Source organism: Dipodomys spectabilis, unplaced genomic scaffold (genome assembly GCF_019054845.1).
Source record: "Dipodomys spectabilis isolate Male_0828 unplaced genomic scaffold, ASM1905484v1 ptg000002l, whole genome shotgun sequence".
NCBI lineage: Eukaryota > Metazoa > Chordata > Mammalia > Rodentia > Heteromyidae > Dipodomys > Dipodomys spectabilis.
Window position 1 is genome coordinate 44,898,813 of NW_024870679.1, and position 27,425 is coordinate 44,926,237.

Below are 27,425 nucleotides of genomic sequence, written 5' to 3' on the forward strand. Positions count from 1 at the left end.
CATGATTCCTTCTAGCTCCATCCATTTCCCTGCAAATGCCATTATTTTGTCTTTTCTAATGGCTGCATAATATTCCATTGTGTATAGATACCACAATTTTTGGATCCATTCATCTGTGGTGGGGCATCTGGGTTGTTTCCATATCCTAGCTATTGTGAACAGGAGCAGGAGGATTTTTACAATTATTAAGTCACTACTGTTTTCCAAGCCCTACACTTAGCACTTTGACACTTACTGTATCTTTCAGTGGCATGTTTCCAGACAAGGGAAAAGAGGCTGGCTGGGGAACTTATGTTCACAGAGCAAGATGAAGGAAAAAATTCCATCTAGATGGGACTTGACAGCTCTCCTAATCCAGCATTTCCTATTTTGACTTGGAGTAAAGGACATAACCTCACCAGGCCTCAGTTTCTTCATGTACAAACCGGGGCCTCTTAGGCTTGCCCTGCCTACTAAGACACCCATGTGAACACTTAGTAACCTGAAGAGAATTCCACTACTACTGATGGGGATTCCTCCTCCTCAAGGCCCTTGACACATCTGGCCTGGACCAGATAGGTACATATTGAATAATTCATCAATGAGTGGAATCAGAAGGCCTGCATCCCATCCTCTGCATCCCTGGGGATCCAGGGGTTGTGCTCTTTCTTTCCAGTTGTGGGAGCAACCCACAGGTATAAACCCTGGTGCATGGTTCATGAAAGGAGCCAATCAGAACCCATGCTACTCAACCCACACCTGCCCCAAAGGAAAGTAGGGAGCCTAACATCTCTGGTCCACTAACTGTCAACTTTCTGGAAGACAAGTCACCACACCACAGGGAATTCCACCCCTCAGGCTGCACCATACACATTTGGGAGGGCACCAGCTGGGTGGGGCCACCACTTCATAAGAAGAGCTCAATGGAAAAATGCAAAAAAAGATAGGAGAGTAAGCACTGAAGCCTGGCAGAACTAGAGACATCCAGTCTGCAGCTTGAGGCTGGCCGGGGTCTTGGCCAGAACTGGAGCTAGCTCAGGAGGGTCCTAAGGCTGAAGCTGGAGTGGGGCTTTGGAAAACACTTCTTGCCTTATTGGAGGGCACCTCCTTCCTCTTTGCACATGGAACCCCAGCCTCATGGGATGAGAACTGCAACCTGAACACCCACTTCTCTCTTGGCACCAAGAGATACTGAAATATAGAAAACTGTACCTCAAGTCTGTCAGGGACTCTTGGTTGAGAAACCAGGAATGATTATAACTTGGAAATTGACTTCAATTTCCAAGTGCACATGACCTAGAGTGCAATGGCTAGGACTAGGACTCTGGGGGTTGGCTTCTAGAGGGAATCCTGGCACTGTCATCTGCTGGCTACGTGATCGCGAGCATGTCCTTGGTCTCTCAGGGTCACAATTTCTTCATCTGTCAAATGGGCATAACTGTACCATCTCACTGAGCAGCTGTGAGGGTGGAGGAAATGCATCCACCAAGTGCCTAGAACACTATCTGGCATGCTAAGTGTCTGATAAACACTGGTGCAGTGTCTTCCCTGGTTTCAGTCAAGCTCTGGTTGTTTTTGTTTGGCTTGAATGCTAGTCTGACTCAGGATGGGGGCAATAAGGGAAGGGAGTAGTTTGGGGGAGAGAAAGGAGAGTCCATAGCTCCCAGGGACACCATGTTCTATAACAGAGATATCCTACCCCAAAAAGCAGGCAGCATAAGGATCTGGGAACCCTGAAACACTCCTGTCAATGGGCTCTTCTCTCAAACCCTGAAGGACTGGGATCCATGGCTCCTCTGTACCGTGTCGCCAAATTACTGTAGTTGACTCCAGAAGCCACAGACCTGAGAGAGGTAACAGGCTCCGTGGCCCTGTCTTCCATTTGTCCCAAGCACTCAGGAGGTGGAGACACCAGATCTGCAGCCCCATGGTGGGTAGGTGATCTCAGCATGACCTCTCGGGGCTGGGAACAATGAGGGCCACTCAGATAGACTTCCCCAGAAGCTGAGTCTCCACTCTACAGTCACCCCACTGTCTCCCCTGGAGTGGAGACCACTCAGTTCCCACAGTGCAGTGTGGTCTGAGCTAGACCTTGGGAACATATGGCCCTGCACAAGGCACTAAGGAGACCTTATTCTCCTCCCAGATGGTGTCAGCAGCAGGCCACTCATACCATATCCCTGTTGTGTCATCCAATGCGATCGCCCAAGACCACTATTCCCAGAGAGGAGACCAGCTGTCTAGAATCCCTAACTGGAAGTGCTTTTGAGTCTCAGGATCTCCAAAAGTTTGGATTTGGAGGGTGATAATCTGTGTACCCAAAATGTATCCAATGAGGCAGGAATGAAAGCCAGCCCCAAGTGCCAAGAAAGTAAGAGCCCTGGTTTGATCCAGAACTTAATCCACTCACAGAGAGCTGGAGCAGACATCTCGAGTATTAATCTGAAGCGTCCTGCTGCCACCTGGCTCCTGGGGGCCTCTGGGAAAATGAAACTTCAGGACTTGGGAGAGGCCAGATTTACAGACACTACTTGGGGTGCAGAAAAAGTACCATGTTCTTTCATGATGTACCTTTCTTCTGCAGCTACCTCTTGACAATGTCGACAAGGCACTCGACACCTGACAGCCCCACACACCCATTATAGGTATCCCCAAGCCCACTGACCAGCCAAGTGGAGGGTGCCAAGAGCCTGTGCCTAGCAGGGGCTGGGGAAGCAGCCTCTGCCTTTTGGCCACAATCTTCTTCAAGCAGAAGGCAGCAGCTTTGCGAATGCCTCCTATTCTGCAGTCCTGGAGGAGATGAGAAATGTACACGTGAGTGTGTGTGTGTGTGTGTGTGTGTGTGTGTCCTATTATCGAGGTCCAATTAGTCAGTGGGACTGTGTTGAAGTGATGGGCCTGCGGCCATCGTGCAAACTGCAGGGAGTGAACAAGGACAGAGGTTGTTAAAATGCTCCTGCGGAGCTCCGCTGCCTGTGCCTTGTCCTCCTGCCTCAAAGACATGGTAATGCAGGGAAGGGGGGTAGGGGGCGGGGGATCGGGACTTGCAGAAGATTCTCTGCCTGGCGTGGCACATGTTCACTTAACTCTGGTAACGCTGCCCTGGAGATCCACAGCAGCAGCCTGTGGTCAGCCTGATGCCCAATGGTGGAAGAAAGATCTGGGAGCATCCTACATGTGCTTCTGCCTGTCTTAGGGTGGAGTTCTCTACCAGCGTCCATCCCATCTGTGGCTATGAAATTCAGCCTGATGTACCCAGCACTTACTAAGTGCCTACTATGGGCTCCACTGGGGCAGCCACTGGAAAGACACGGGGAACAGTGTTGGAGCCAGGCAGACTATAGCGTTCAGATTTTGGGAACTAGGGAGCTTACTGTCAAACTTCACCTAAGACTAAGGTTCCTTACTGAGAAGGGGCCAGCCATCATGACACTCCCCTGAGGGAGACTATCCTCACAATCTCTGAGATTGGAAAAGGCCTCTGTGAACAACAGCTACTTATGGAGTAAGACCAGATATCCCTGCCTTTGAGAAGCTTCCCTTCCATGTGGGAATTAAGATTCAGGGGCGTGCACAAGCCAACGGACAAGCAAGAGAAAAATGAAATCCAGGGTCCTCCTTGTCCTGTTCTTACTCCTGCTCATAAAAACACAGATCCTCAAAATACTTTCCCTCTGCCTTTGAACTCTACTGAGAGCCAATCAGTAAGCAGGATGGTGACCAGTCCTGGCGTGGAGATGACTGCAGTAAGGAGGGGTGAGCACCATGGCTCACAAGAACATGGGAAGAGAAGCTCAAAACTCAAAAATGTACATAAAAGTCTCAACGTTTATATATTAGCTAACTTGATTTTAAAAAACAACACTTAATTCAACTTAAAAATGAGTTGATTGAATAGGAGTCAGGTGAGAAAAAAAAGAATTCCTTGAATTCCAGCGGGAGGGTTTGTCTTCAAGAGACTAAATCATTAATTTAGTGCTATACTGCTTTGTTTTAAGAAAAATATTTTTTAAAAAAAATATAAAAGGGAGCCAGGTACTGGTGGCTCATGCTTATAATCCTATAGAAGCTAAGACCTGAAAACCATGATTTGAAGCCAACCTGGTTAGGAAAGACTGTATGACTTTTTATCTCCAATTGACTACCAAAAAGCTAGAAGTGGAGCTGTGGCTCAAGTGGTAGAGTACTAGCCTTGAGCACAAAAGCTCAAGGACAGTGCCCAGGCCCTGTTAAGCCCCAGGACCAGCACAATAAAAAAAAGCAAAATAAAATAAAATAGATGAGCAGTCTGAGTCAAGCACAAGAGGGGCTTTGAGTAAGATAACTATGTATGGATGTATATTCTGAAAGCAGGCTAGGGGAAGGTTCCAGGCAGCTCAGGGAAGATCTCTCTTACTGCCCAGGTACTTCAGAGAGCATACCCCTAGAGGAGGAAAGGCCTCCAATAGGCAGAAAGAGTAGAAAGAAGAAACCTAGCAGGCATTCCAAACAGAGATCCTCAAATGCCGAAGCCTAGGAGTTGGGGGTAGCTGTATCTGCACGGAGCTGCTTAAGGGTACTGGCAAAGTGGTTTATGCATAGTCCTGGCAACAAAAGGCCACAGGAGGGCACTGCCCAGGGAAAGGAGTAGGCACAATGGAATGCAGTACAAAACCAAAGTCTCAGAGTCCTGGACCACCTCCACAAGGGAAAGGACACCAGGGCTTGTCCCCATAGTCCTTAAAGCTGTCAGCAAATGTCGCCTAAAAAAGGCCAGAGAATGCAAGTGCCCTTGCTCTGGGGACAGGCTAGCACAGACGGAAGACAGTCCAGGGTGAGGGGACCACAGCAACCACTTATACAAGGACATAGTCCCCAAGTGTCATTTCCCAACCAAGCTGGTTCAGGATCCCAGCTTTCTGTCATGTGAACAGACAAATGAGTGCTTCCTAAGTACCTACTATGCACAGAAAACTACGGTAGATCTTGGTATCTATTGTTCAACATAGCAACAGCAATAGATAGATATAGCTATAGATAGGTAGATAGATAGATAGATAGATAGATAGATAGATAGATAGATAGATAGAGTGTATATATATATAGCATAACTGTATTACACAATCACTACTTTTCAATTAAAAATAAAATTTAAATAAGGAAAATTACTTTGCTTCCAAAAAGCTCATGCTGTTGCTACTCATGATATCAGACAAATCTAGCCAATATCCTCTCACTATTATCCCAGGTCCTCAGTTTCCTTCTCTATGTGAGACAAAGGCTGGGTGTCCATAGCTCATGGCTGTAATCCCAGCTACTCAGGAGACTGAGATTTTAGGATCACAGTTTGAAACCAGTCTGAGCAGGAAAGTCTGTGAGACTCTAATTAATCACCAAAAAGCTGGAAGTAGAGTTATGGCTTAAATGGTAGAGTATTATCCCTGAGCAAAAACACAAGTGAGAGTTGTGAAGCCCTGAGTTCAGACCCCAGTAAACACACACACACACACACACACACACACACACACACACACACACACACACACACACACACACACACACACACACACACACACACACACACACACACACACACACACACACACACACACACACACACACACACACACACACACACACACCCTGCCCCTATATTTACTCTGAACACAAAATGATCGAATGTCTGGATGATTCTTAGCATAGTGTATATGACATAGTAAGTGGTGGATAAGTTACTACTGTTTTTATTAACTCAGTGGTACTGCGTGTACAGAGGGAGCTGGGAATTCAAAGCAGAAGGGAAGAAAGAATGCCAAGGCCAGCTACCACACCTGTCCTGCAGAAAAAAAGGTTTCCTTCCTCCTCCACATCTGCTCAAAATAAGCAGACATCTCTACCCTCAGCAGGTAAAGGGGCTCCTCCTCATCCTGTCCACAGCAAGCTCCGGACCTCTACTAGGCCTTAAGGGCAAAGCCAGAGTCTGTCACTTTCTTCCTCAATTCTCCCAGCCAAGTTGTCAGAAGAACCTGGGACTCCTTGTAGGCTGAGCTAAGCGGTCAGATCTACCAGGCCCCCAGCCAGTTCCAGAGAGGAGACTGAGAGATGATCAACCAGCCTGCCACCTGAAGACTATCCAACTCCTGAGGTCCCAGGAAACAGAACATGCCTAAAATTTTCTTTGATCAGTTGTGGGGCTTGAACTCAGGGCCTGAGTGCTGTTCCTGAGCTTTTTCTCTATCACTTTGAGCCACTGCACCACTTCTAGTTTTACAGTAGATAACTGGAGATTTCTCACAGACTTTCCTGCCTGGGCTGGTTTTAACTGTGATTTTTTAGTCAAATCAGGGGCTGAAAGGTGGAGCTGCCCTTGCAGACATGGTTGCATTATCAACAGCATCAGCAAGGCCTCACACCACAGGCCTGGGGCTCACAGGAGAGCCAGGGCCCTTGAGCATGCTCAGGCCCAGGGCAAAGACAACAGTAGGCTTTTGGAGGAGAGTCTCAGACAAAAGACCAAAACAACACTCCATTCTCCAAACAAAGCTCCATTCTATCCACAAACACACTGCCCAACTTTTCTCACCTAGACCACTTAAAACAGCTTCCTGATGAGCAACCAGTGTCTACCCCTACCCTTGCAGTCACATTGCCACTGGGCTACAAATCTGGGTTATATCACCCTCCCTCACAAAGTCCTTAGTGGCTCCCCTGTACCCTTGGTATAAAGCCCAGCCTCTTTGTTTCCCATCCCTATCTGCTAGCACTATTCAGTAAGCTGCCTTGGGTTATTTAAATGCTAGCATAAACAATATGAAACTGATGGTATTTGACCCACAAGGCTGGTGGTTTCATATGGTTTAATTTAATACCACTGCCAGCCCCCTGGGCATTTGTACATACTGTTGCCTGTTCCAAGAACACTCCACTCACTCCTTCCCACCTCCTTCCCCTAAGGGTCCCTTTCTACTGCGTCTGGTCTCAGCCTGAAAGTCACTTCTTCCAGGAAGCCTTTCCTGATGCTTTCCATTTTATAATATCTTTTGATATCTGGTTTTTTTCCTTGCTAGATTGCAAGCTCCATGAGGGCCAGGCTCATGTCTTCCTTGCTCCCTCTCATAGCCCCAGTACCTAGCACAAGGCTGGTACATCCCTGGGAATGCACTGAAAATGAGGTGTTCACTCCAATGGGCTGGTATAGGACCTTGGATCCTTTGGTTTAGATGCTAGTTTCTGCATCTGCAAAAGGCAGCTGTCCATATCAGAGAAATAAGCCAATTAAATGAGGCTAGGGAGATGGTGTGTTTACCACTACAGTGTTCAGGAACATTAGATGGGTTCATCTTTAGAGCTAACTGTAGACACTAATGTCTTGCAGACGCAGGGGGCATGACCACAGGATGGGCTCTGTAGGATTCAGGGAAGGGAACACCTGCAGTATTCTCTACAACTGCCACATTGAGCTTGGCTTTCATGCAATTTGCGTAACCTGAAACAGTCTCACCCTGGCCTTTTCAGAAAACCTGGATGTTTACAGTGTAGCTGGTCTGTTTACAGCTGGGCATGCCTAGAATTTCAGAATGAGATGCATCCAGGGTTCCTCTGTCACATCCCTGGCCAATCTGTGCTTGAATATCCATAACAGGAAACCGACCGCTTCTCACCCCACCCCAGGCCCCCCAATGCATCTTACTCAATCATCAAATCGCACTGCATAGGAAATCACTGGTTCTGAACCAAATCGGCCCTTTCAGACCCTCACCCCATTGGCCTCTATTCAGCTGGGACTTCTGAGGCCAGGTGTGCTCCCTTCTCTTGGAGATTTAAGAGAGCTGCTCCTGCCTTTGGTCTCTCTCCATGTTCCAGTTTTTGCACATAATTCTGGCAGTTAGTCTCCAAACCAGTTCAATGGGAATGGGTAATGGATAGCTGGGGAGAGAGCACCAGCCCTTAAGAAGACTGGGCTGCAAAAGTCTTAGAGCCTCTCACTGGAGGCCTGGGATCTAGACTGGGGGAGCAAAGTGGGTCCTAGAAGCACCCACCTTCTGCCCACTGAGTCAGGCTGGGAGACTGTCTGCCCACCCCAGCCTCCCCTCCACGCCCCAGGACGCAGGGAGATTGATGCTTGCACTGACGGATCACTCCAATGTATTAGGTAGATAAAGAAATTGATTATTCCATAAATCATTGTCGCTATGAAAAAAGCCCAATTTTTTTTAAAAAGAAAATATTATAAATCTGTCCAAGCACCCATTGAGTGAAAGTGTAGCCATTTTAATTTAATTGCCTGAGAGCTTCTTCTCTACAGTCCCGGAAGTAAAGCTCCTGAAGCTAGTGACTCCTAAGCTGGATTCCCCACCTTCCAAGAAAGGCCTGATTAGGGCCCTGGACAAGAGGAATTTACATTGCAGGAGGAAGAGTGGGAGTTAGAAACAAGAACTGTCTCAATAAAGAAGATAGAATTATATTCCTTGAAAATTTAAAAATTGTTACTAACTCCTGGGTCTACTTTCTTGTCTCTGTGCATTTGTAAATTCACATCTTCTAGATGGTTCTATGCAATTATGCTGAAACAGAAAACTGGGCAAAAAGAATCCTTCAGGAAGGACTTAAGGGTGTGGTGTGGTGGCTACAACAATGAGAGTGGTGAAATTATTTCGACTAGGCCAGAGCAAGAAGTAGACAGAAGTGAAGGGTGGAAGGAAAAAAAAAATATATGACCTCCCTGCTGCATCAACTGTGTGAATTTCAGCTCATCTCTGAGCCTCTCTGAGAGGTAGTGCTTCTCCCCAGACACAGGGAAACCAGCTCTGCTCTTATTTGTGAATAGATAGTGACCTCTATCACTGAAAGTCACATGCTCAGACCTATCCAAGGTCACAGATGCCATCCAGCCCAGGGATACAGCTCCCCTCTCCCCTGACCCCTTCAATCCCCTGCCCTGGGTGTTCCAGCCACAGAGTGGGCACTCCACAAATGTTTGGTGAATCCATGAGTCAGCCCTGAGTTCGTGTGAAAAAGACAGGAAATAAACACAAAATTACAAACAGCATAAAAATAGTCACATTGCCAAAACAGATCCCCACCCCACCCTACCCACCCCACCCCACCCCACCCCCCCAATTCTTTGAATCTTAAAGGAAACAGCAAAAAGCTCAAAGTGCTTTTAGATGGCCCAAGATATCTCAAACCAGGACCCTTGAAGTAGCCTTAAAACGGTAGATACCATGGCCCACTCCCTCCCTACCCATTCTAAATCTTTTTGTCTGCAGAAAGGGTATTGTCTTATCCCCTAAATCCCTGGGGCCAATTTACATAAACCTCACTCCTTATTCAGAGATAGATGCAAATTCTTTTGACTCTCATTCTAACAATTTGCTTTCTCCAGCCCTTTGACTTCTGGTCCAGGTGTTCCCAGCTGATTCTCAGTGTTAGGGTCAGCTGGGAACTGAGGTTGCTCAGATCTCGACCTTCCTACCTGGGTGAGGCTTCTGCCCCTCCCACCTCTGTCACCTGGTATCACAGACACAATCCAGGTGGTGGAGCACCTGGAGACAGGGCTCCTTGGGAGAATGCCACAATGCTGTGACACATTTATTCCCCACCACCTGAACGAGAAGTAATTTTATTTATTAGCAGAAAATACGGCTCTATTATAGGTATGCAGGGCTCGACGGCTCAGGAAATAATAACAGAGAAAAATACTTTTAAGAAATCACATTTAGCAGGATAAAAATACATTACAGAAGCCTACTTACCCAATGCTGACAAGCTAAGCGGAGACGCTAGGTATCAGGTGTGATATTTGACAATAGAACGTTCATTCGATTTGTCATCTCTGCTGCTCTCTGGCAGACAAGCCGTACAAGGCACCAAAAGATTTAAGAACAATTTATGTGGCAGGAGAAAAAAAGGAGAAAATTCTATCCATTAACTTCATCTTCCTTTACTGTGCTTGATGGTGATCAATCCCTAGCAACCGCTCTTACCAGCCCTACTGTGCACCTGCTCAGCACACATTCTGATTTGGGAACACCAGAGTCCTGGAGGAACAGCATCTGACAACAGAGAACCTGTATGTGAGACTTTACAGTGACCATATCACCCCTTCTAGAAAGAGGAGGCTGGGAGAAGATGTTGCTACTGGATACCCTCTGAGAGGGACTGCTCTCCATGGTACTGAGTGCAGAGATCAAGGGTGACCCTTAATCTCACCACATCTCAGGAGCCACCCCATTTTCCATGAGTTTTGTTTTGTTTTCATTTTATTTTATTGTAAAGATGCTGTACAGAGGGGTTATGGTTACATGAGTAAGATAATGAGTATATTTCTTGTCGAACATTGTTACCTCCTCCTTTTGTTTTTTTTCCTATCCCTTCCCTCCTCCACCTCCCCCATTTCTCCCCCCCCCCAGTGTCTTGTGAGTATCATTGTTGCAATGGGTCATCCTGTGTCCTCGTTTCAGCATTTTGTTATATCTATTAGTTTTGTAAGCACATGTGAATCTAATTTGTTTTCTCTCTGCATATGAAAAAACTAAATACTTCATAGCTTGGCACTAGTGGCTCACGCCTGTAATCCTAGCTACTCAGGAAGCTGAGATCTGAGGTACTGGCAGGAAAATCTGTGAGACACTTATCTCCAATAAACTACTCAGAAAAAGTCAGAAGTGGTGCTGTGGTTCAAGTGGTAGAACATTAGACTTGAGCAAAAGAAGCTCAGGGACAGAGCCCAGGCCCTGCACACGCTTCAGGATCAGCACCAAAAAAAAAAAAAAAAAAAAAGGAAGGAACGAAGGAACGAGGAAGGAAGGAAGGAAGCAAGGAAGCAAGCAAGCAAACAAGGAAACAAGCAAGGAAGGAAGCAAGCAAGCAGAGGGGAGGGGTCAGGGGAAAGGTGGGTTTCCACATTGGAATACTCTATTTAGCTCTCAAGACCACAAATTTAGCTGGATCCATGACTTGATGAGAGAAACCAGTGGTCCCCACTAGCCAGAATGCTGAGGCAGGAGGATTGCTTGAGCCTAGGAGTGCAAGGCTAGCCTAGGAAAAATAGTGAGACCTTCTCTCAAAAACAAACAAAAACTTTGCAAGTTTAAAGCCTACATGCACATGCTTGTGTGAAAGGAAAAGTAGATGGGGATTTTCTTCTAAAAAGCACAGGGACCCATCTGGGTTTTCCCATGGTTCACAAAGAGCCTAGCCTAAGTCATTTCTTTCTATCATCCTCAGTTTTCTAATCTGTATTAAACAAGAATAGAGAGATGTAGTTCTCTGGGGGTTCCAACTCTTAAGGTGCCTTCACTGACACTCTGGTTCTTCCATAGACTCAGAATACCAGATACCATCACTTGCCTGGCTTCTGGCATAGGAAGATTTCCTGGATGCAGGAGGAAGTCACCAGGCTCTGCTTCTCAAGGATTCAATCTCTCTGCTCAAATCTCCTCCAGCCCTCAGTCCCCATGGACCAGCCATAATTCAGCTAAACCTGAGAGTTCACCCATATTTTATTTACTGATTCGATGTTACGAGACAAGTAAAATAGACGGCTGTCACCTCTATTAAACTGGGCAGGAAAAATGACCATGTAGACAACAGGCTCTTTCTGCTCATGATGTGTCATCTGTTTCCCCAGGGAAGGAAAGAAGCAAAAGGGAGGGCCTGGCCTTGGGGGAGAGTCCAGTCCTGCTGTGTCCAGGAGGGGGAAGCTCAAGACTATCATCGTAAACCATCTCACCCACACTCACTCACACAGCAGACAGATCTGCTCAGACAGTCAGAATTGGGACCATCATTTAAGTTCTGTGAGGTAGGCCTGCTGCCTCCTGACAAGCAGGACCAGCAATATGGTGAAGACCAGGAAAGGGGAGGCTTGATCTGCCTGGTAGTCAAGCAAGTGGTGGAGCAATGGTGCTACCTAACAGCAGTCCTGAGTGACCAGCCCCTTAAGAACCAGACAGCAGAATTTCTCTTCCTTGGATTGGATCCCAGAAGGAATTTCAGAAAGGCTGAAGGACAAATAGGTAGGAAACAGGGGCAGTCAGTAAAGGTGGAAGAACTGCGGCCTCACCTTCAGTCTCTTCTACAAAAGATACTCTGTCTAGATATTCCAGCCCTAGCCAGGAGATAGAAAACGTCTTGGCACAGAAGTTGCCTAACTGGTGTGTCAGAAGCATGTCATGTACAATCCTTAGCAACTTGGCTTCCTGAAAGAATCAATTCTTTCATGAAACCCTCACCGGCAAATGGAAAAAGTGTCGAGTGGAATGATATGACGTGGAAGTTAGGTAGAATTACTTCCACATGAGTATTTATCAACGTTTTCACTGACTCCACAACTATTTGCAGACATCTCTGATGAGGCACTCACGTACTATGCTACAGATGTGCTGGGGAAAATAGTAAACAAGGCAGCTGTGGTCCAGGTAGGCATGATTCCCATCCCTTAAGGTAACAAAGACTGAGAAATATAGCAAGAGCTAACAATGGCTCTTGAAAAAGGGGTAGAGCAAAAGCTATGTTTGCTAAGCTCTGTGTATGAGCAGAAGTTGGCCAGAGAGAAAAGCAGAGCCAAAGTCAGAGTGCAGAGGAAAGCACAAACACATACTTTCTGGGTCTAGAGGTACTGGGAATACAGAGAGTGTGAGTTACTAGGCCAGCAAGGCCTAAAAGCATAAAGAAACCAGTGTAAAGCTGGGCTAAGGTATAGGGGAGTAGATCTGAGATCACTTGAGAAATCCAACAGACTCGACATTCATTATTTCCTTTGATGTGTTCATGATAGATATAGCTGAAGTAAGGGCAGACACATGTTTATCCCAGATTCAGACAGCATGAAACATGCCAGACAACAGAACGGAGGACCTCAAAGCTTCACTGTTCAGAACAATTGTCCACAATTCCAGCCATAGTATGGGGCAGGCCAATAACTGCTTCATCTCCCAACCATAGATGCTGGAGGGGAGCAAAAGAAAAAGAAGACAGTGTCACTCATGCGCACCTTCCAAGAATGGAGCAATGGGAATAGGCTTGGGTAATTCAAAAACAATAAGCAAGAACAACTGCCCAAAAGTTCAACAGTAGAACTTACTGGGGATAAAGGATGGGCTTTACCAATAAGGTGATGAGAGAAGTTACAGACCAGTGGCAATGGTAGATTGTATGAGTCCACCAGTGTTGTATACACCAAAAGAATGAAATGAGTGCTAAAAAGGCTGAAATCATCTGGGGTTGTGTAACTGGACATCAAAGCTGAGATCTAAGGCGGTTATGAACTTACTGGCTTTAATAAATAAACAATATTGTGGTCAGCACTCAACACCATGCTGCTAGAATTAGGAAACTTTAATCCAAAGAGGTTCTTTGAAGTTTCTGCAGGGGTGTAGCTTGGGACTGAGAGGGTACCTGAACCAGAATCAGGAAACAGAATAATCACATCAGTAAGAGTAATGGGTACATTTGAGTGCCTTCCAAGCCCTAAGTACTCTATATGCTGTAACTTCCTTAATCCTTACACAAACACCATGAGATAACGTATTGCCATTACTATCGTTACTTTGAGGAACTGGCCAATTTATTTTCCCAAGATTATAAAAATGGGAAGTCATGAAGACAGTCTTCCAAGTCAGGATGTTTAGATTCTGGACCTGTGGGCTTATACACATACCTACTGCTAAAATGGATTGAGGACAGCTTTTATACCAGGTAAGTAATTCCCACAATTATCCCATGAGATGAAGTCTATTGTCCCCATTTTAGGGAAACCAAGTGACTTACCTCAGCCACAAAGCCAGGAGGGAAGGAATGAGAGTTTAAACCAAGACACACAGATTGCAGAACCTATATTCTCAAGGTCCAAGATGTACCATCTTCCTGGAACTTCAAGCAGATACATTTCAGCTTTTTAGAGGGGGATTTGCAACCAAGATTGGAGTTGGCCTAAAAGTCTGCAATGAAGAATGGACAAGGCCTAAAAGTGGGGTGTTTCTTGATACAGGTAGTATCCAATTAAAGATGGGTTTCCTACCTGAATGTACAGAAGTACTCCTCTGACCTAAGGGGTCTCTCTCCAAGTGTAGTTCTCATACCATTATCACATGTACCTGACAACCTGTTCAAAATATAATTTCTTAGGCCTTTCCCCAGACCCAAGCCTTTGCAATGGGAGAGAGGTCAGTAATCTTTGTTTTAATGAGTTTCAGGTGATTCTGATGCAGGCTAGTGTTTGAGAATCAAAAGTCTAGATGGCCCCTGGGATTCTTTGCAGCCTAGATTCTATGATTCTTCACTGTAGCCAGGAAATGCGATGCTTGGAGCCCTAGGAAGTCCTTGGCTCCCAGCTCTTGCTTTTCCGCCCAATTGGGTAGATTTTGGAATAGCATATCTCAGTTCTGCAAAGCAGATGCAGGGAGGCTTTGCAGAATTTTCTCCGCCTCCCTTCCCCATTCCCATATTTAAAGAGCTCATCTCTGCAGTTGTTCTGAGAACTCTATAAACCCCCTTCCATCAGCAGCCTGTCTGCATCAGTCCCTTTAATAGCACAAGACTTAATTGTCTCCTATGGATTGGAACCCTCTTGACACAAACCAGAATCTCAGCTCCTTCTTGATTCTTTTTTTCCCCTCTGCCCTCCTTAACCACTGTTCAGCATGGCACCAAAGGATTTAGCACCGAAGCCTGCCACTCCTTCTGGATCTCATTCTATCTCATTATCTCCGATTTGTAAGATCACCATGGGGATTCTTTGCTCTCCAGCTTTTGCCCAGGGCTTCATTACCTGGTGTCTCCCAAGAGAGACAGCAGTGCATATCCCCTAGAGCCCAGCCTCCACCCACAGACACTCTGTGGTCCCCACAGGCCTGTCTAGAAAACAAAATCAGACTCTACATCAAATAAGGGCTGAACAGGATTCCCCCAAAACACCCTTCAAGAGCATCCTCTAAGGAAGAGCTTCCCAGTTTGCATACAGGCAAAATGTACTTCAACTACAATGCTGCAAATGCAGGGTCCCAATGCCTTACCTAGGGGCTAAAGGTGTGTGACAAATAATGGTCCAGGAACACCCTGGGATGGACACTTGTCTTACTTCTGTAATTGGCACCGCTGCTGCCTGCCACATACAGAGCTAACACAAACAGCACATGGACATCAGAGCTCAGGCTATGGCTGAGACCTCTGCCCTTAGGACACCATCTTTTTTCTTCCTAAAATGTACTGGGCATCAGTCACTGTGCCAAAAGCCTTATATACTTTATCTTCTCTAATCCTCACCCCAGCTCAATGCAGACAATGCTAGAAGGCTCAGGGGGACAAAAAATTTTATAGGTCAAAAACAGCTGACTATAATCCTACCCAACATCAACGCTTGTATCTCACAGGTGAGAAAGGTTCAAAGGGGAAGACACTTGCCCAAGGTCATGCAGCAAGTTTGTGTTAGTCTCACACTCAAATGCAGACCAACTGCATTTTGTCAAACCTGACACACCATAATTTTGAGGCACCAACAAACTCAGACATGACATGTGAACACATAGAGATATGTGGAAAAAAAGCCCATGTTAGAATCAATAAGATATTTGGCTCCCAAATATGTGGTAGCCATGGAAGAGAGATGATGCTCTCAGCAATCCCTTGGGCAGCTGCTTATCTGAAGCAGGTGGTGTGCACACACACATTCAGAAAACCCAGATCCTCCCCACAAAGCCCAACCAGTCAATAGTGCTAGCAAACAAGGGATAAAGGTCAAGGCAGGCAAGCAGAAAGAGGGCTGGGGGAAACCCAGGACAGTCAGAAGGAAATGACAGAGTAGGGGCTGAAAGCAGTGAGGTTACTGGGGGTAAGTCCTGAGGAAATAAAGGAGGGAAAGGACAAAAGAGATGGTGCAGAGGACTCTACGGCAATGGCTGATATAAAATGCTGTGAAAGGGGAAAGAAGAGGAAAATCAGAATGAATTGTCATCTTCAGATTCAGGCCCTGGCAGTCAATCTCTCACGATCTGGTCTCAAGCACTGAGTAGCCGAAGGTAGGTAACTTGACTCCAGGCACACACCCAGAGGCTGGAGCAGGAGCAGGATTTAAGGCGGTACTTACTCTCACAATCTCAGCCACGCAAATACAAGGCCATCATTATTTGAAGGCCTCCTTAAATTCTGACACCTGGCTACCTTGCCCCAGTTCAGACCCAACACTGGCTTGGACTACAGGAACAAGAAGAAATGCTCATCTTTGGAGAGCATCTAAAGTTGTTGTTGTTGGGTTGTTTTTTTTTTTAAGACATCCTATTTATTTGACTCTAGGAGACAGGCAGAATCATCCCCATTTTTCAGGCAAAGAAATAAAAGCCTTGAAAAAGAAAAAGATCCTCTGACCATCCCTACACCTCAATGTTGTCTGTCATGCCCATTGTTGTGACTGAGCAATGCGTGTCTCCCATTGAGCAACAGCTATGCTTATCCCAGGCTCCCATTGTCTCCTGGGAGAAGGAACACACAGGGGAACAGAGCAGGGTTAGCTGGTGTGACCTTTTCTCTTCTAGAGGTGATAGGAAAGGGGATATTGGACAGGTTGTTGCATCCAGGTCTCCACATAAAGCACGGTGACAACGGACAATGATACAGTCTGTGGTTTCATGTCAGCACACCACACTGCCCACCGGAATCACTAGGCAGGCTCCACTCAGGAGGCTGCAGTGGGACTCTTGCTTAAACACCTGTTAGCTGGAAGGGATGTTGAGAGGAGAGGGGACAAAATCAGGTAGGAAAAGGAAGACAAGGGAAGGGTAAGAGCACAGACAGCTCCCCCTCCACTCCCATCTTGCCAGGACCAGGGGATGAGGCTGAGGTGTTGGGAAGACATACACCATAGAGTCCTGGGGGTTCAAAGTGTTGGCAATATCGGTAAGGACGGCCTGGTGGCCACCGCAGGGAACTAGAGATCCCAGAGCAGAGGGATTTCTGTGAATGAACTGACCCCTACCCAAGGGAGAACCCAGCTTTGATTTCAGCCTTGTATCAAAGCCCTGGGCAGATTCCAGAAGGGAACACCAGGTGGGGAGCAGGAAGTGTAAATGTGTATGCTGCACACATACTTTTTCCCTGGAAGAAACAAGTCTGCCACATGACTCATCAGTGAGTCAACCTCATGCTGAACCCCGGCACTGATATAGTGAAACCTGGCAGAGGCCAAGACCCTTCCCAGTGACTAGAACTAGCCCAGTGGAGGAAGCACTGCATTCAGCCCCTTGTTGCTTTCTGCCTTACGCCTACAGAGGCAGCCTAAAGCACCACAACTGCAGGCAGGCTGACTGCCACTCTTCTCTGACACCTACAGCACCCCCTCCCCGACCTGCATGATCTCAGACAAGCCAGTTGACCAAGTGCAAGTGAGTCTTCCTCATTGCCTGCAGCGACTCAATCCGCTGATGTGGGACGTGTAGCTATGTTTATTGAGCATGTACTATTTACCCTCATGTTTTGTTGTTGTTTGGAAAGCACTTAGCACAGTGTTGGCAGCTAATAAGAGCTCAATAAATTGGGGGCATGGAATTGTTGTTTTATTATTTAGATGTTGCTCCAGACCCAGTGGGGGTCTGGGCTAAAGGCTTGTGACCATCTCAACACAGACACACTGCCATCTGCTGCTGCTGCTATGGAGCAACCAGCAGTACCTGGGAGAAAAGTGCTCCAAGAAAAACAAGTCGATGACCAGGGTGGCAGCCACATCTGCATCAGATCCCTTCCACACCTCCGTGGGAGCTGCTGTCATCCCCCACCACTCCAGTGGACCTGCCCCAGAATGGGGGCTTTGCTCCTAGAGGTCAGTCATTGCTGTAGCCAGGCAGGGCTTGGGGACCTCCCCATTTCTCTATGTGGACTAGCAGAGTAAAAGCATTAGGTCTCAGTTGCTTGGGGGTGCCCCCCCCCCCGCGGGCGGAGGGGAAGGGGAGCAGGGAATCCTGAGCAAGCAAGGCAGAGCTCAGACTGCAGCTGCAGAAGAGGGAGAGGCTCAGGGCAGCTGACTGTGACAGGAAGGGGAAAGCTTGGCCTCAGAGGATCGGGAAACACAGCCCCAGTTGCTGAGCACGGGCAGATCTCTCCTCCCACTAAAAGACCACCAAGCAGCCTGCAGCCTCCCCTGCCTAGATCCTCCAGTTCCTGCCAAAGAAGGGGCCCTCCTAATGTCCAAAGGGGCACCTGTACCTTCTCCCTATGCAAAGGGGCTCTGTTCCCTAGGGCAGGGACACGGGGTCTATGTGAACATGGGAACTCAGGGAGGCTATTGGAAGCCCATCATTCCCAGCTGCAGGAGATGCAAGTGACCTTATATTCCTTGCTGGGGCCTCCATCCTCCTCTCCTCCAGGCATAAACCACCTTAAAAAAAACACCCAGGTCATCCTGACATCAAGAGCTTGTTTAGAGCAAAGCAAAGTAGCAGCAAGAAGAAATTAAAGTCCAGATAGAGAAAGAGGAAAGCTCGGGTTGTGATGGGAGCATCTGAACTGAAAAGTAGAGGTAGAAATTCCTGGAGTTAATACTTCCTAAGGCCCCTCGGGCCACTCTCGGGTCTTGTCTGAAGCTATTTACTTCCAGGGGGGAAACCCTATTGATCTTCATTCAGCGGCTGTCTGCTCCTACACGGTGCGATGTTTCAGCGCACCACCAGTCACTGAGAATTTCCTATTGTCTTACACACAGTGGCTCCCAAACTCGAGAGCCGAGTGTTCTTTTGGGGCCAGCAGGGAACTGATGTTAGTTTGGGAATTCTAGGAGAGGGTGCCTAGGTCCCCCTGGGAAAGGTTGCTGCTGCCTGCTGGGCCCCTGCACATTCGGAGACTCAGGACCTTGCAGCTGGTTCCCCTCTATCAGTAGATGCTCTGAGAGGCCCGAACTGAGCCAGCCCTTCCCTCCCACCCCATATACACCTGCTTTATATCTCTGCAGTCATTTGGCTTTGAATCTCCTCATTGCCTAGCCAGAGATCGCTACCATCCACCCAAGTACCTCACTGCACAGAATGCTGGCCAGGCTTCCCCAGCTGCTATTCTTCTCCGTGGCTCCTTTCTCAAATTCCAAGCTGGCTTTGGATCCTACAGGCAGTAGTAGTCTCAGGGAACCATGAAACCTTCAATCGTACTAACTGTTCCTACCAAAGACCTACCTTGAAAGCCAACCACATGTTCACAGATGGGGAAATTGAGTGGAAAGGAGAGTGTGGTTTGATCAAAGTGGTCCAGTAAACTGGCAACAGAAAACCCAAGCCAGACTACGGAAACTGGAAATCTAGGACCCTACCGAAGGTCACTGACACCCACTTGGTTGAGAAGACCCTTCATCAAACTGCTTTCCTTGCAAGTGAGGACCAGAATCCATCCAAACAGTAATAACAATGATAATAATAATAAAATGCCGAACAATATGCCTTGCAAACCTTCAATGAGCAACACTTGATAATCGCACACAGAATACATCATCCACATATTCATATAAAATAATCAATGATCATTTTTCCCCCTGCAGACTACAATCCAATTACTCTCTCTCCCTCACTCTCTCCCTCTCTCTCCTTTGTTACTCGAAAACCATCCAAGCAATCAATGCCTTGACCTCTCCCTCTGATAGACACAATTACAAAAAGACAGAGCAATGCAATTCATCTATTCAAGACAGATTGTTTGAACACTCTGTCACACTGCTGAGCTATCCATCTCCTTGTCTAAGAGGAAATTTTAGCCCCCCAAAAAAGGCACAAAGAGCGAGGGCGGGTACAATGCTCCCCAGCCCAGAGAGCCTGTCTTGCACCTGCAGGTAAACCCTTGCTAGGTCGGTGCTCAGCGACGCCTGGCTGTTGGAAAAGGATTCATCGGCTCCAAGCTCAGCCAGCTCTCTAGATCCAGCACCAGCCTCAGGAGCCAGAGAAACTCAGCATACTTCGAAGCCCAATTTCCGGAGCTTCAATTCTTGCAGCCCTAGCCAACAGCCCTCATATCGCAGGAAAGGGAGGGGTGGGAAGAAAGGTGGCATCAGGTGCAGCCAAGGATGCATGTTTGGCTTTTAGCATGAGATTCTTTCTCTCTCCTTTGCCCTCCCCCCCACACCCCTGTCCTCTGCACCACCTGCACCACCACCACCACCACCACCACCACGGTAGCTCCCTAGCTTCAGCTTAGCTTTGAGTATTGGCTTAGAGGGCAGAAACTCTGTTCCCCAGGCTGCTCCTGAGAGGCCTGGAGGACTCAGAGCATCCCATCCTCCATTCAAGCTGGCACAGCTTCCTTGGTCACGTTTGGCACCGGCACAGAACCTCAGTTCTCAGGCTGGGAATCAAATGGGGCAGGGCTCTTGGATATAAACGGCCTGAGCCGACACGCTAATTAATCCTAGGGCTTAATATGAAGAAGATTAGAAGAGAGGATGGCTCTGCCGTCCTTAATTGCATTATTACATGCTGCACCCAAGAAAGGGTGGGCAGGTTTGGGATGTGCTCCTCCTCCAGGCAGTGAGGAACTCCCCCCCATCTAATTTCAATTTCACAGTGACAAGGGGCAGGTAAGGACATCATCCTGGCCCTTTGCAGCTCATCCCTCTGGGCTTCCCTCACTTGGGGGAGGGGGTCTCTCTGGGCCTTCAAAGGCCTCCATCCCAGAAGCTGGGTTGGGAGTACAACATATCCTGCCTTGAATCAGGAAGAAGGACCCGCAGAGTGTAGGATGGACACAAAACCCTTAGACTCTCCTTTTTTCTCCCAAGGACGCCCACCCTACCACGCAGATTCCCCTAGAAAACAGAGGGAAGGAGAGACGGTGTAAAGGAATCTCTGGTCCATGAATGAGGGTCTGCCTGACCCTGGAATGTCATCAAGCAAGGTACTGGGGCAGGCCACAGCACAGCTAGAAGGCAATGTTGGCTTCTAGAAGCAGCCTGAACTGCAAAGAGTTAACTCTGACCGTGAGGGCTGTCCCCAGAGTCCCTTTTCTGTGCTGGGCCTTCTTTGCCTCCTTATGTCCACTTGTCAGAGTCCTGGGCATGGACTGAAAGACCTGAACGTGAGCACAACTGAGGACTGTGCTCTGCCCCCACTCAGACGTCCAGTTAAACAGGGTATGGCTTCTGGAAGAGGGCCAGGGAAGAGACAGACTCTCTGGGGTTTTCAAACTGCATCCCAGGAAAACCTCAAGTAAGCCTGACATAGGTTCCCTGCACCCCTTCCAGCCACTGGCAGCTGGAAGAGAGCCACAGAAGGAAGGTGGCCTTGGCTGGGCAGGGCTCAGGCTTGCCTCGATCCAGAAGCTGGCAGTGGTGTCTGGAGAACCCAGGCCATCCAGGTCTCCCGCCCGATGCGGGCGCAAGGCCCACAGTGACAGAGGCCCGTTGCGTGGTTCTGCGTTGCTCGGCTCTACGTGGCCCAGCCCTGCCTGCAGATCGGCTACCCTGGGACACGCACGGGTTAGTGCCCAGCCGAGAACGGTGCCCACAGGGCAGCTTTGGGTGGCCACAACAAAGTTAAAGCTCGGAGTAAGAAGCTCGGGCGAGAAGAAATGCGGAGAAGCCCGAGCCCCAGAAAACCGCGCACGCAGACTCGCCAACCAGCTGCGGAGGGATTTCTGCTAACTTTAAAAACAGCTCGCATCCGATCCGTCGGCTGCCTTTCGGTGGCACGGGGCGGCCTCGATCGCTCCCTTCCTCCTACCTCCCTTACCACCCCCCACCACCCACGCGGCTGCGAGAGCCCTGGGCCTCGGAGGACCGGTGGTAGCGACCCACGGCGCGCAAGGGGTGGGGTGGGTGCTTCTCCCCTGGCCCACGCCACGGGGCAAAATAGGGGCCGCTGAGGCCAAGGGCAGCCACCGAGCCGTGAGACGCGCGCTGCCCTCGGTCTTGCGAATCCGTACCCCCTCCTGGCCGCCTCGCCCCAGCTGCGGCTGCTTGAGCCGTGCCCGAGGCGGGGGGGCCAGGGCCCCCAAGCAGGGAGCGAGTCGAGGAGAGAAGTTGGCGCCTTTCCCCAAGGCTCCCACTCGGAGGAGAAGCGGCTCCCCCAGAACTCGGTCTGCAACCAAGTCACGCTGGCAGATCGCCGCGAAATTCACCCCAGCGCTCGGATTTGGGACTGGAGCCCTTTGCCACACTCCGTCAGGGCTGCCCAACCCAGGAGCGCGCCCAGGGCCCCCGGCCCACCGCGGCCCGGCTGCATGCTCCCCAGTAAGTAAGGCCCGTGACCCTGGCTGTGGAACTTTGTCTCCACCACGACGGGCTCCCAGTGGTCTCACCCAGCCCCAGCAGCCCGTAGAGAGAGGTTGAGGAAAATCGCTCGGGGTCGCACACAGAGAGAGCCCTCACCACCCACCCACCCACCCATATTCCCGCCCCAGCCCTGGCGCACGAAGACCCCCCCCACCTCCGCTCCCGACTCCAAGGAGCCCTTACCGATCCGGATGACGTGGGGCATCCCGCGCGAGTCTGGGATCCAGAAGGCGCACACGAGGAGCCCGGCCCAGTATTCCCAAACCAGACTCCGGAGGCGCCGCCAGGGAGCGGTCATCGTTGGGCGCCGCCGAGCGTGCCCGGGGCGCGGCCGTGGCGGGCTCCCTGGGGCGGCAGCTCTAGGCGCGGGCGCGCAGCAGCCCCCGAGGCGCCGCCTGGCCCAGCCGCCCGGCTCCCGAGCGCCGCTGCGAGTGAGGGGCGCCCCGCGGCGCTGCGCACATCTTACTGGGGGGCCGCCCCGCCGGCGCCCGCCCCGCGTGGCTGACGCCCACGGGCCGCCCAAGAGCGAAGCTCTCTTGGGGGCTCCACCCGGGCTCCGCTCAGACTCGGCTTGGGCTCCGGCTCGCGTCGGCTCGGCTCCCGCGCGAGCTCCCACCTTGCCCGGGCTGCCGGCTGCCGGGCGCTGGCGGGCGGGCTGCACGCGTCTCCGGCCGCTCCTCCTCCCAGCCGCCGCCGATGCTATCGCCCGGGCTCGCACAAAGCCCCGGAGTGGAGTTGCACGCGCGCACACACTCCCGCCCAGCCCCCTCCCCGCGCCCTGCCCCCCGCCTCCCGCGCCGCCCGCCGCCCGCGCTCCCTCCGCGCACTCCCCCGCGCGCACACTTCGCACTCACACTCGCGGGGGCGCACACTCGAGCGCTCACACCTGCGCAGGGGGGCGGGGAAGGGGGCCTTGGACCCCAGGTGGGGCGGGAAGCGTCCGAAGGACCCGGACATTCTTCGCTTTCCAGACGTCCCCACCCGCCCTGCCGCCCCCAGTCCCCTCCAACTGCGAGGGCACGGAGCCCGGGAGCCAGGCGTGGAGCGCGAGAGGAGCTGGCACCGCGAGCCGGGAGACGCGGCAGCCCAGCGGCCCGACCAGCTGGAGGAGACGCGCCTGCCTGCCGGGAGCAGCGACGCCGGAGCCCGCCGCCGTCTGCGGAGTCTCGCCGTTCCGCTCCCACGCGGCGGCCCGCGCGGGCTGGACGGCGACAGCCGGACCGGGACCCGGGGGCGGGTTTCCCTCCCCAGCTCCAGCCCTCGTGGAAGCAGGGTCGGGCCTGGGGGTTACGGAGTAGGGGGGGGGGGGAGTGGAATAGATCGAATGCAACAAGAAGCGTCCACGCCGGGCCAGGGGAAGCTTCGGGAGCTACGCAGGGTGGGAGAGACCAGGCCAGACCCTCTGCGTGGAAGGCAGGACCGGACGGTGCGCCGGCGCGACAGGGGCTTCAGAGGGAGACCGAAAATGCTTTCATGTTTGGGGGACGCGGGAGTCGGAGCCGCTCCTTCTCAGCCCTCCGTCCCAAGTCTGTGGGAAGAGCTGGTGCTCCCTCCCCGGCCCGCCCATTCCTCTCGAAAACAAAACAAACAACAACAAAGCAGCGATTCCCGCACCCCCACCCCCCCCGTGGGACGGAGCAGGGCGCACGGGAGACGGGGGCCAAGACGAAAGGGTTAAAAATGTTATTACCAATAATAATTTTTTTTCAAGTGGCGCTGGGTGTCGAGGGAAGGGAAGGGCTGTGGAGCGAGGCTGGAGCAGGAGGGCTGCGAATTACGCAGTTAGGCGAGTTTAATGACCTTTTTGACAGAGACAAAGCGGTACCGATACAGTAGATAAATAAACGGATCTGTCACTGGGCAGCGGCTAGGCTGTGTGTGAATTTATTTTTCTCATTTAAATAATTTGATCTATTCCATCATTTCCAATCTCTCCCATTTGCCAGCTGTCTGGTAAGAAGAGCGTGGCCCCCAAAAATCTGAAGAGCAAATCTTTTAATTTTCTTACAAATACACCATCTCAGGCGGTACACCCGCCTGTTCGTTTTGCCATCTTTTCTTTCCCTCTCTGGGTGCAGAGGACCGTGGCACTGTGTAGAGATGTGAGTATCTTAGCGTGGCCCATTGTACCCGTTGGGAGTGGGAAGAGAGACTCCCTGGGTTGTCCCCAAGAAAAGTAAGGGATGGGAGCTCAGCTCCCACACATCCTCGGGGATCCATTGGTAAATGGAGATTATCCAGTGTCTGCCTCCTTGGCCCTTGTTTCCCAAGCAGCTATTGGAAAGTGCTGCCTGAGGACCTCGAAGGAAGGACATTTCAGAAACAGAGAAGATAGAGTAACACCCCCCCCCCCCCACACACACACACAGGGTTTATGCAGGAGAGGGGAGCCAAGGGCCCTTACATTACAGCTAGCGAACCTCATCCTTGGAGCGGAGCATTACAGCCCCTATTGTCTGCCTGTCATCTTACAAAGCTGGTTTGATTACCCCCAGGGAACCAAAAAGGCCTAGATGTCCCCTATCCCCTGAGCCAAACACAAAAAAAAGGAAGAAACTTGAACCCTGGTTAGGGATGCAGGCTACCAGGACCCGTGGCTGACTAGGAGATGGACCAGGAAGGGAAAATTTGGGGACAAATTCTGTCTGGACAGCTTCTCAGGGAGTCCCCTTTATGTGAGAGAGGCAGAATGCAGGGTACAAAAGAAAGTAGCAGAAAGGTAGAGGTATGACCTAAGGGCAGAGCAATTCTGTGGCCAGTCAGAGGCAGGACTAAGGTGGAGGGGGGGCGGGGAGAAGGTGGTGAGAGTCGAAGGAGGAGCTAGCTCCTAAAAAAGCTAGCAGGAGTGGCACTAGAGAAGTGGATGGATTAAGACACACCAGAGGCTCCTCCAAAGACGAGACCATGGCCCCTCATCAAGCCCTTGAAAGCAGTTCAGCCCAAGCCTGGCCATCTCTGGCTGCAACCCAGAGTGGGCGGGGGTCCCCAGTACTGCAGATAGAGGTTTTTTGCTGCTGCTACTAGGTGAAAAACAGCTTCCCAGCTGCGGAGGCTGTGGGATTTAGCTATGGAGTTTGGTTGACTAGCTGGAACCCTGGGGTCAGACAGAAGCTGCTGTCCCCATCCCAGGACTAGGCCTTGTTTTGGACCCAGCTGTCAGTCATTTGTAAAATTGGCTTCTCCAAACTGAAAATAGCTGCTCCCTCCCAGTCTGGGGAGGGTGAGATGTATGGAACAATCAACACAACAGCAATGATAATCATGGCTACTTACATTCATTACATGCATTCTATGTTCCACACAAGGAACATACATATGCATGTCAGTTCATTCACAACCCACCCTGATAGGATCTTGGTTATTTTTTTCATCTTATTGATAAAGAATGTCAGCTCAAAGGAATTAAAAAGTCTGAAGGCAACAACCAGTATATGATCTTTCCTTTCTCCCTCCCTCCCTCCTTCCAATTTTCTTTTCTCACCCTCTACCCTTTTTTCTTTCCTCCCTTTCTTCTTCTTTCTTCCCTTTCTTTCCCTTCTTTCCTTTCTTCTTGCCTACCTGACTCACTTCTTCCATCCCTCTGTCTCTTCTTTCTCTTCTTCCTTTATGCCTCCCTCTCTCCTTCCCTCCCTCTCTCCTTCTCTTCCTCCCTCCCTCCCTTCCTTCCTTCCTTCCTACCTTCCTTCCATCCTTCCCTGCTTGCCTGCCGCCTTCCTCAGATACCTACTAGACATTCCTTTTTGCCAGGCTCTGGACAAGGAGCCCCAGGGTCACAGAAAGGTCCAGAGAATTGTTACTCCATGTCTGACACTGCCTGAGCTGAACAGGTCAAGCTCCAGGGAAGACCCTTGTAGTCTCTAGGGGTTGGAGGGTTGAAACCTCTGGCTGCCCGAGGGAAGGCTGAGAGTAGAATAGGATGAGGACCCTGTACTGGAGCAAGTTGGAGAGCTCAATCTCCCCTAATTTGTGAGTAGAACCCTGCAGCCCTCTCTCCAGTCCTCGTGCGCCTCTCCAGGCTGCTGTGCTGCCAGCAGGCACCAGAGCTGGCAAGATGTCAAGCCGCATCTCTGGGGATTGGGAGCCGCCAATCCTGGCTTTTTGCATTGTTGGTAAACAAGTCTCCCCATCAGCCAGGCCTAGGCTCCCCCGTGAGGCAGCCAGCGCTAGATTTATGAGGCCTCCAAACCTCATTCAGGCTAATGCAGCTTTTCATTCCCAAATAAAAGGGGCTGCTGTCTGAAAGGACAAGTGCTCCTGCATTTCATTAACATCCCCTAAAACGGCTGAGCTGGCCCAAGTCCCTGCCAGCTAGATTCATGCCTCCCAGTGGCTCACAGGTGGGGGTAAGGGTAGGAGGCTGAAGACAGAACCAGACTGTCAGCCCGGCCCCGCCCTCTCTAGGCCCCTCCCCAGCTTCTGCAGGCAAAGGAGGGAGGGACCCACTGGGGGTGGCCAAGCAGGCTCATTTGGATGAGTCCCCTGTGTGTGTATTTTGTTTAGACTGATCCACACTGCTCTCAATCCCCCCCCACAATCACGGTGAGTGATGAGGCCCTGGGCTCGAGTTACTGAGATTCACGATCTCCACTTCCCTGGGAAACCACTGAGCAGAGCAAGTGGCTGCTGATTCCTAGGACTTGAGTGCCCTCTGCCGAAGCCTGCCTACTTTCCATTCCTTCCAGCTGCCCGGCTGACTGGGCAAGATGGACATTGAAGCCCCCTGGCTCCGGTCACTCTCTCAGTGTCCTACCGACAGCTCTTTTACTTGTGCTACAACCAAGTCTTCCTGAGAATGGGGGAGGGGCGCCTCTCCCCCTTTCACCAGGAGGGCATCTCTGCTAGAAAGAGGCTGCTATCAGGAATTGGCTGATCTTGCCAACTGCCTGAGCAGGGAGGAGGGGGGAGGAGGAGGAGGAGAATGAGGAAGGGCAGAGACCTTCCCAGGATACCTCTATTTCTCAGCTGATCTCAATGATCAAGTGCACAGTCATCACAAAAGTCAAGCATCAGCCAGCCTATTGCAGGACACTAGGACCTTAGCTCAATGAGGATCTTTTCTTTAGCCTGGGGTCTTAGTCCCTTATCCCTACCCCAAGAACAGAAAGAGCAGCATAGCCAGGCAAGCCATCTAAGAAGCAGCAAGCCCAGCAAAAGTGGCATCAACTTAGATTTTTGTCAACAGTCAAGCAAGCAAGTTCATTCCCACTGAAGTCAATTCCTGTGTTTATTGTCA

The 27,425-nt window shown here is 50.2% G+C and overlaps 1 protein-coding gene across 1 annotated transcript in view; it reads right to left on the reverse strand.

The window, feature by feature from the left end:
• The window catches only part of Grik3 (glutamate ionotropic receptor kainate type subunit 3), a 210,013-nt gene extending 187,523 nt beyond the window's left edge, over positions 1-22,490 (reverse strand). Inside the window, exon 1 of the mRNA XM_042680904.1 lies at positions 22,376-22,490. Within this exon, the coding sequence (XP_042536838.1) occupies positions 22,376-22,490 (115 nt within the window). The remainder of the gene's footprint in view (positions 1-22,375) is intronic.
• Positions 22,491-27,425: the final 4,935 nt, after the last annotated feature.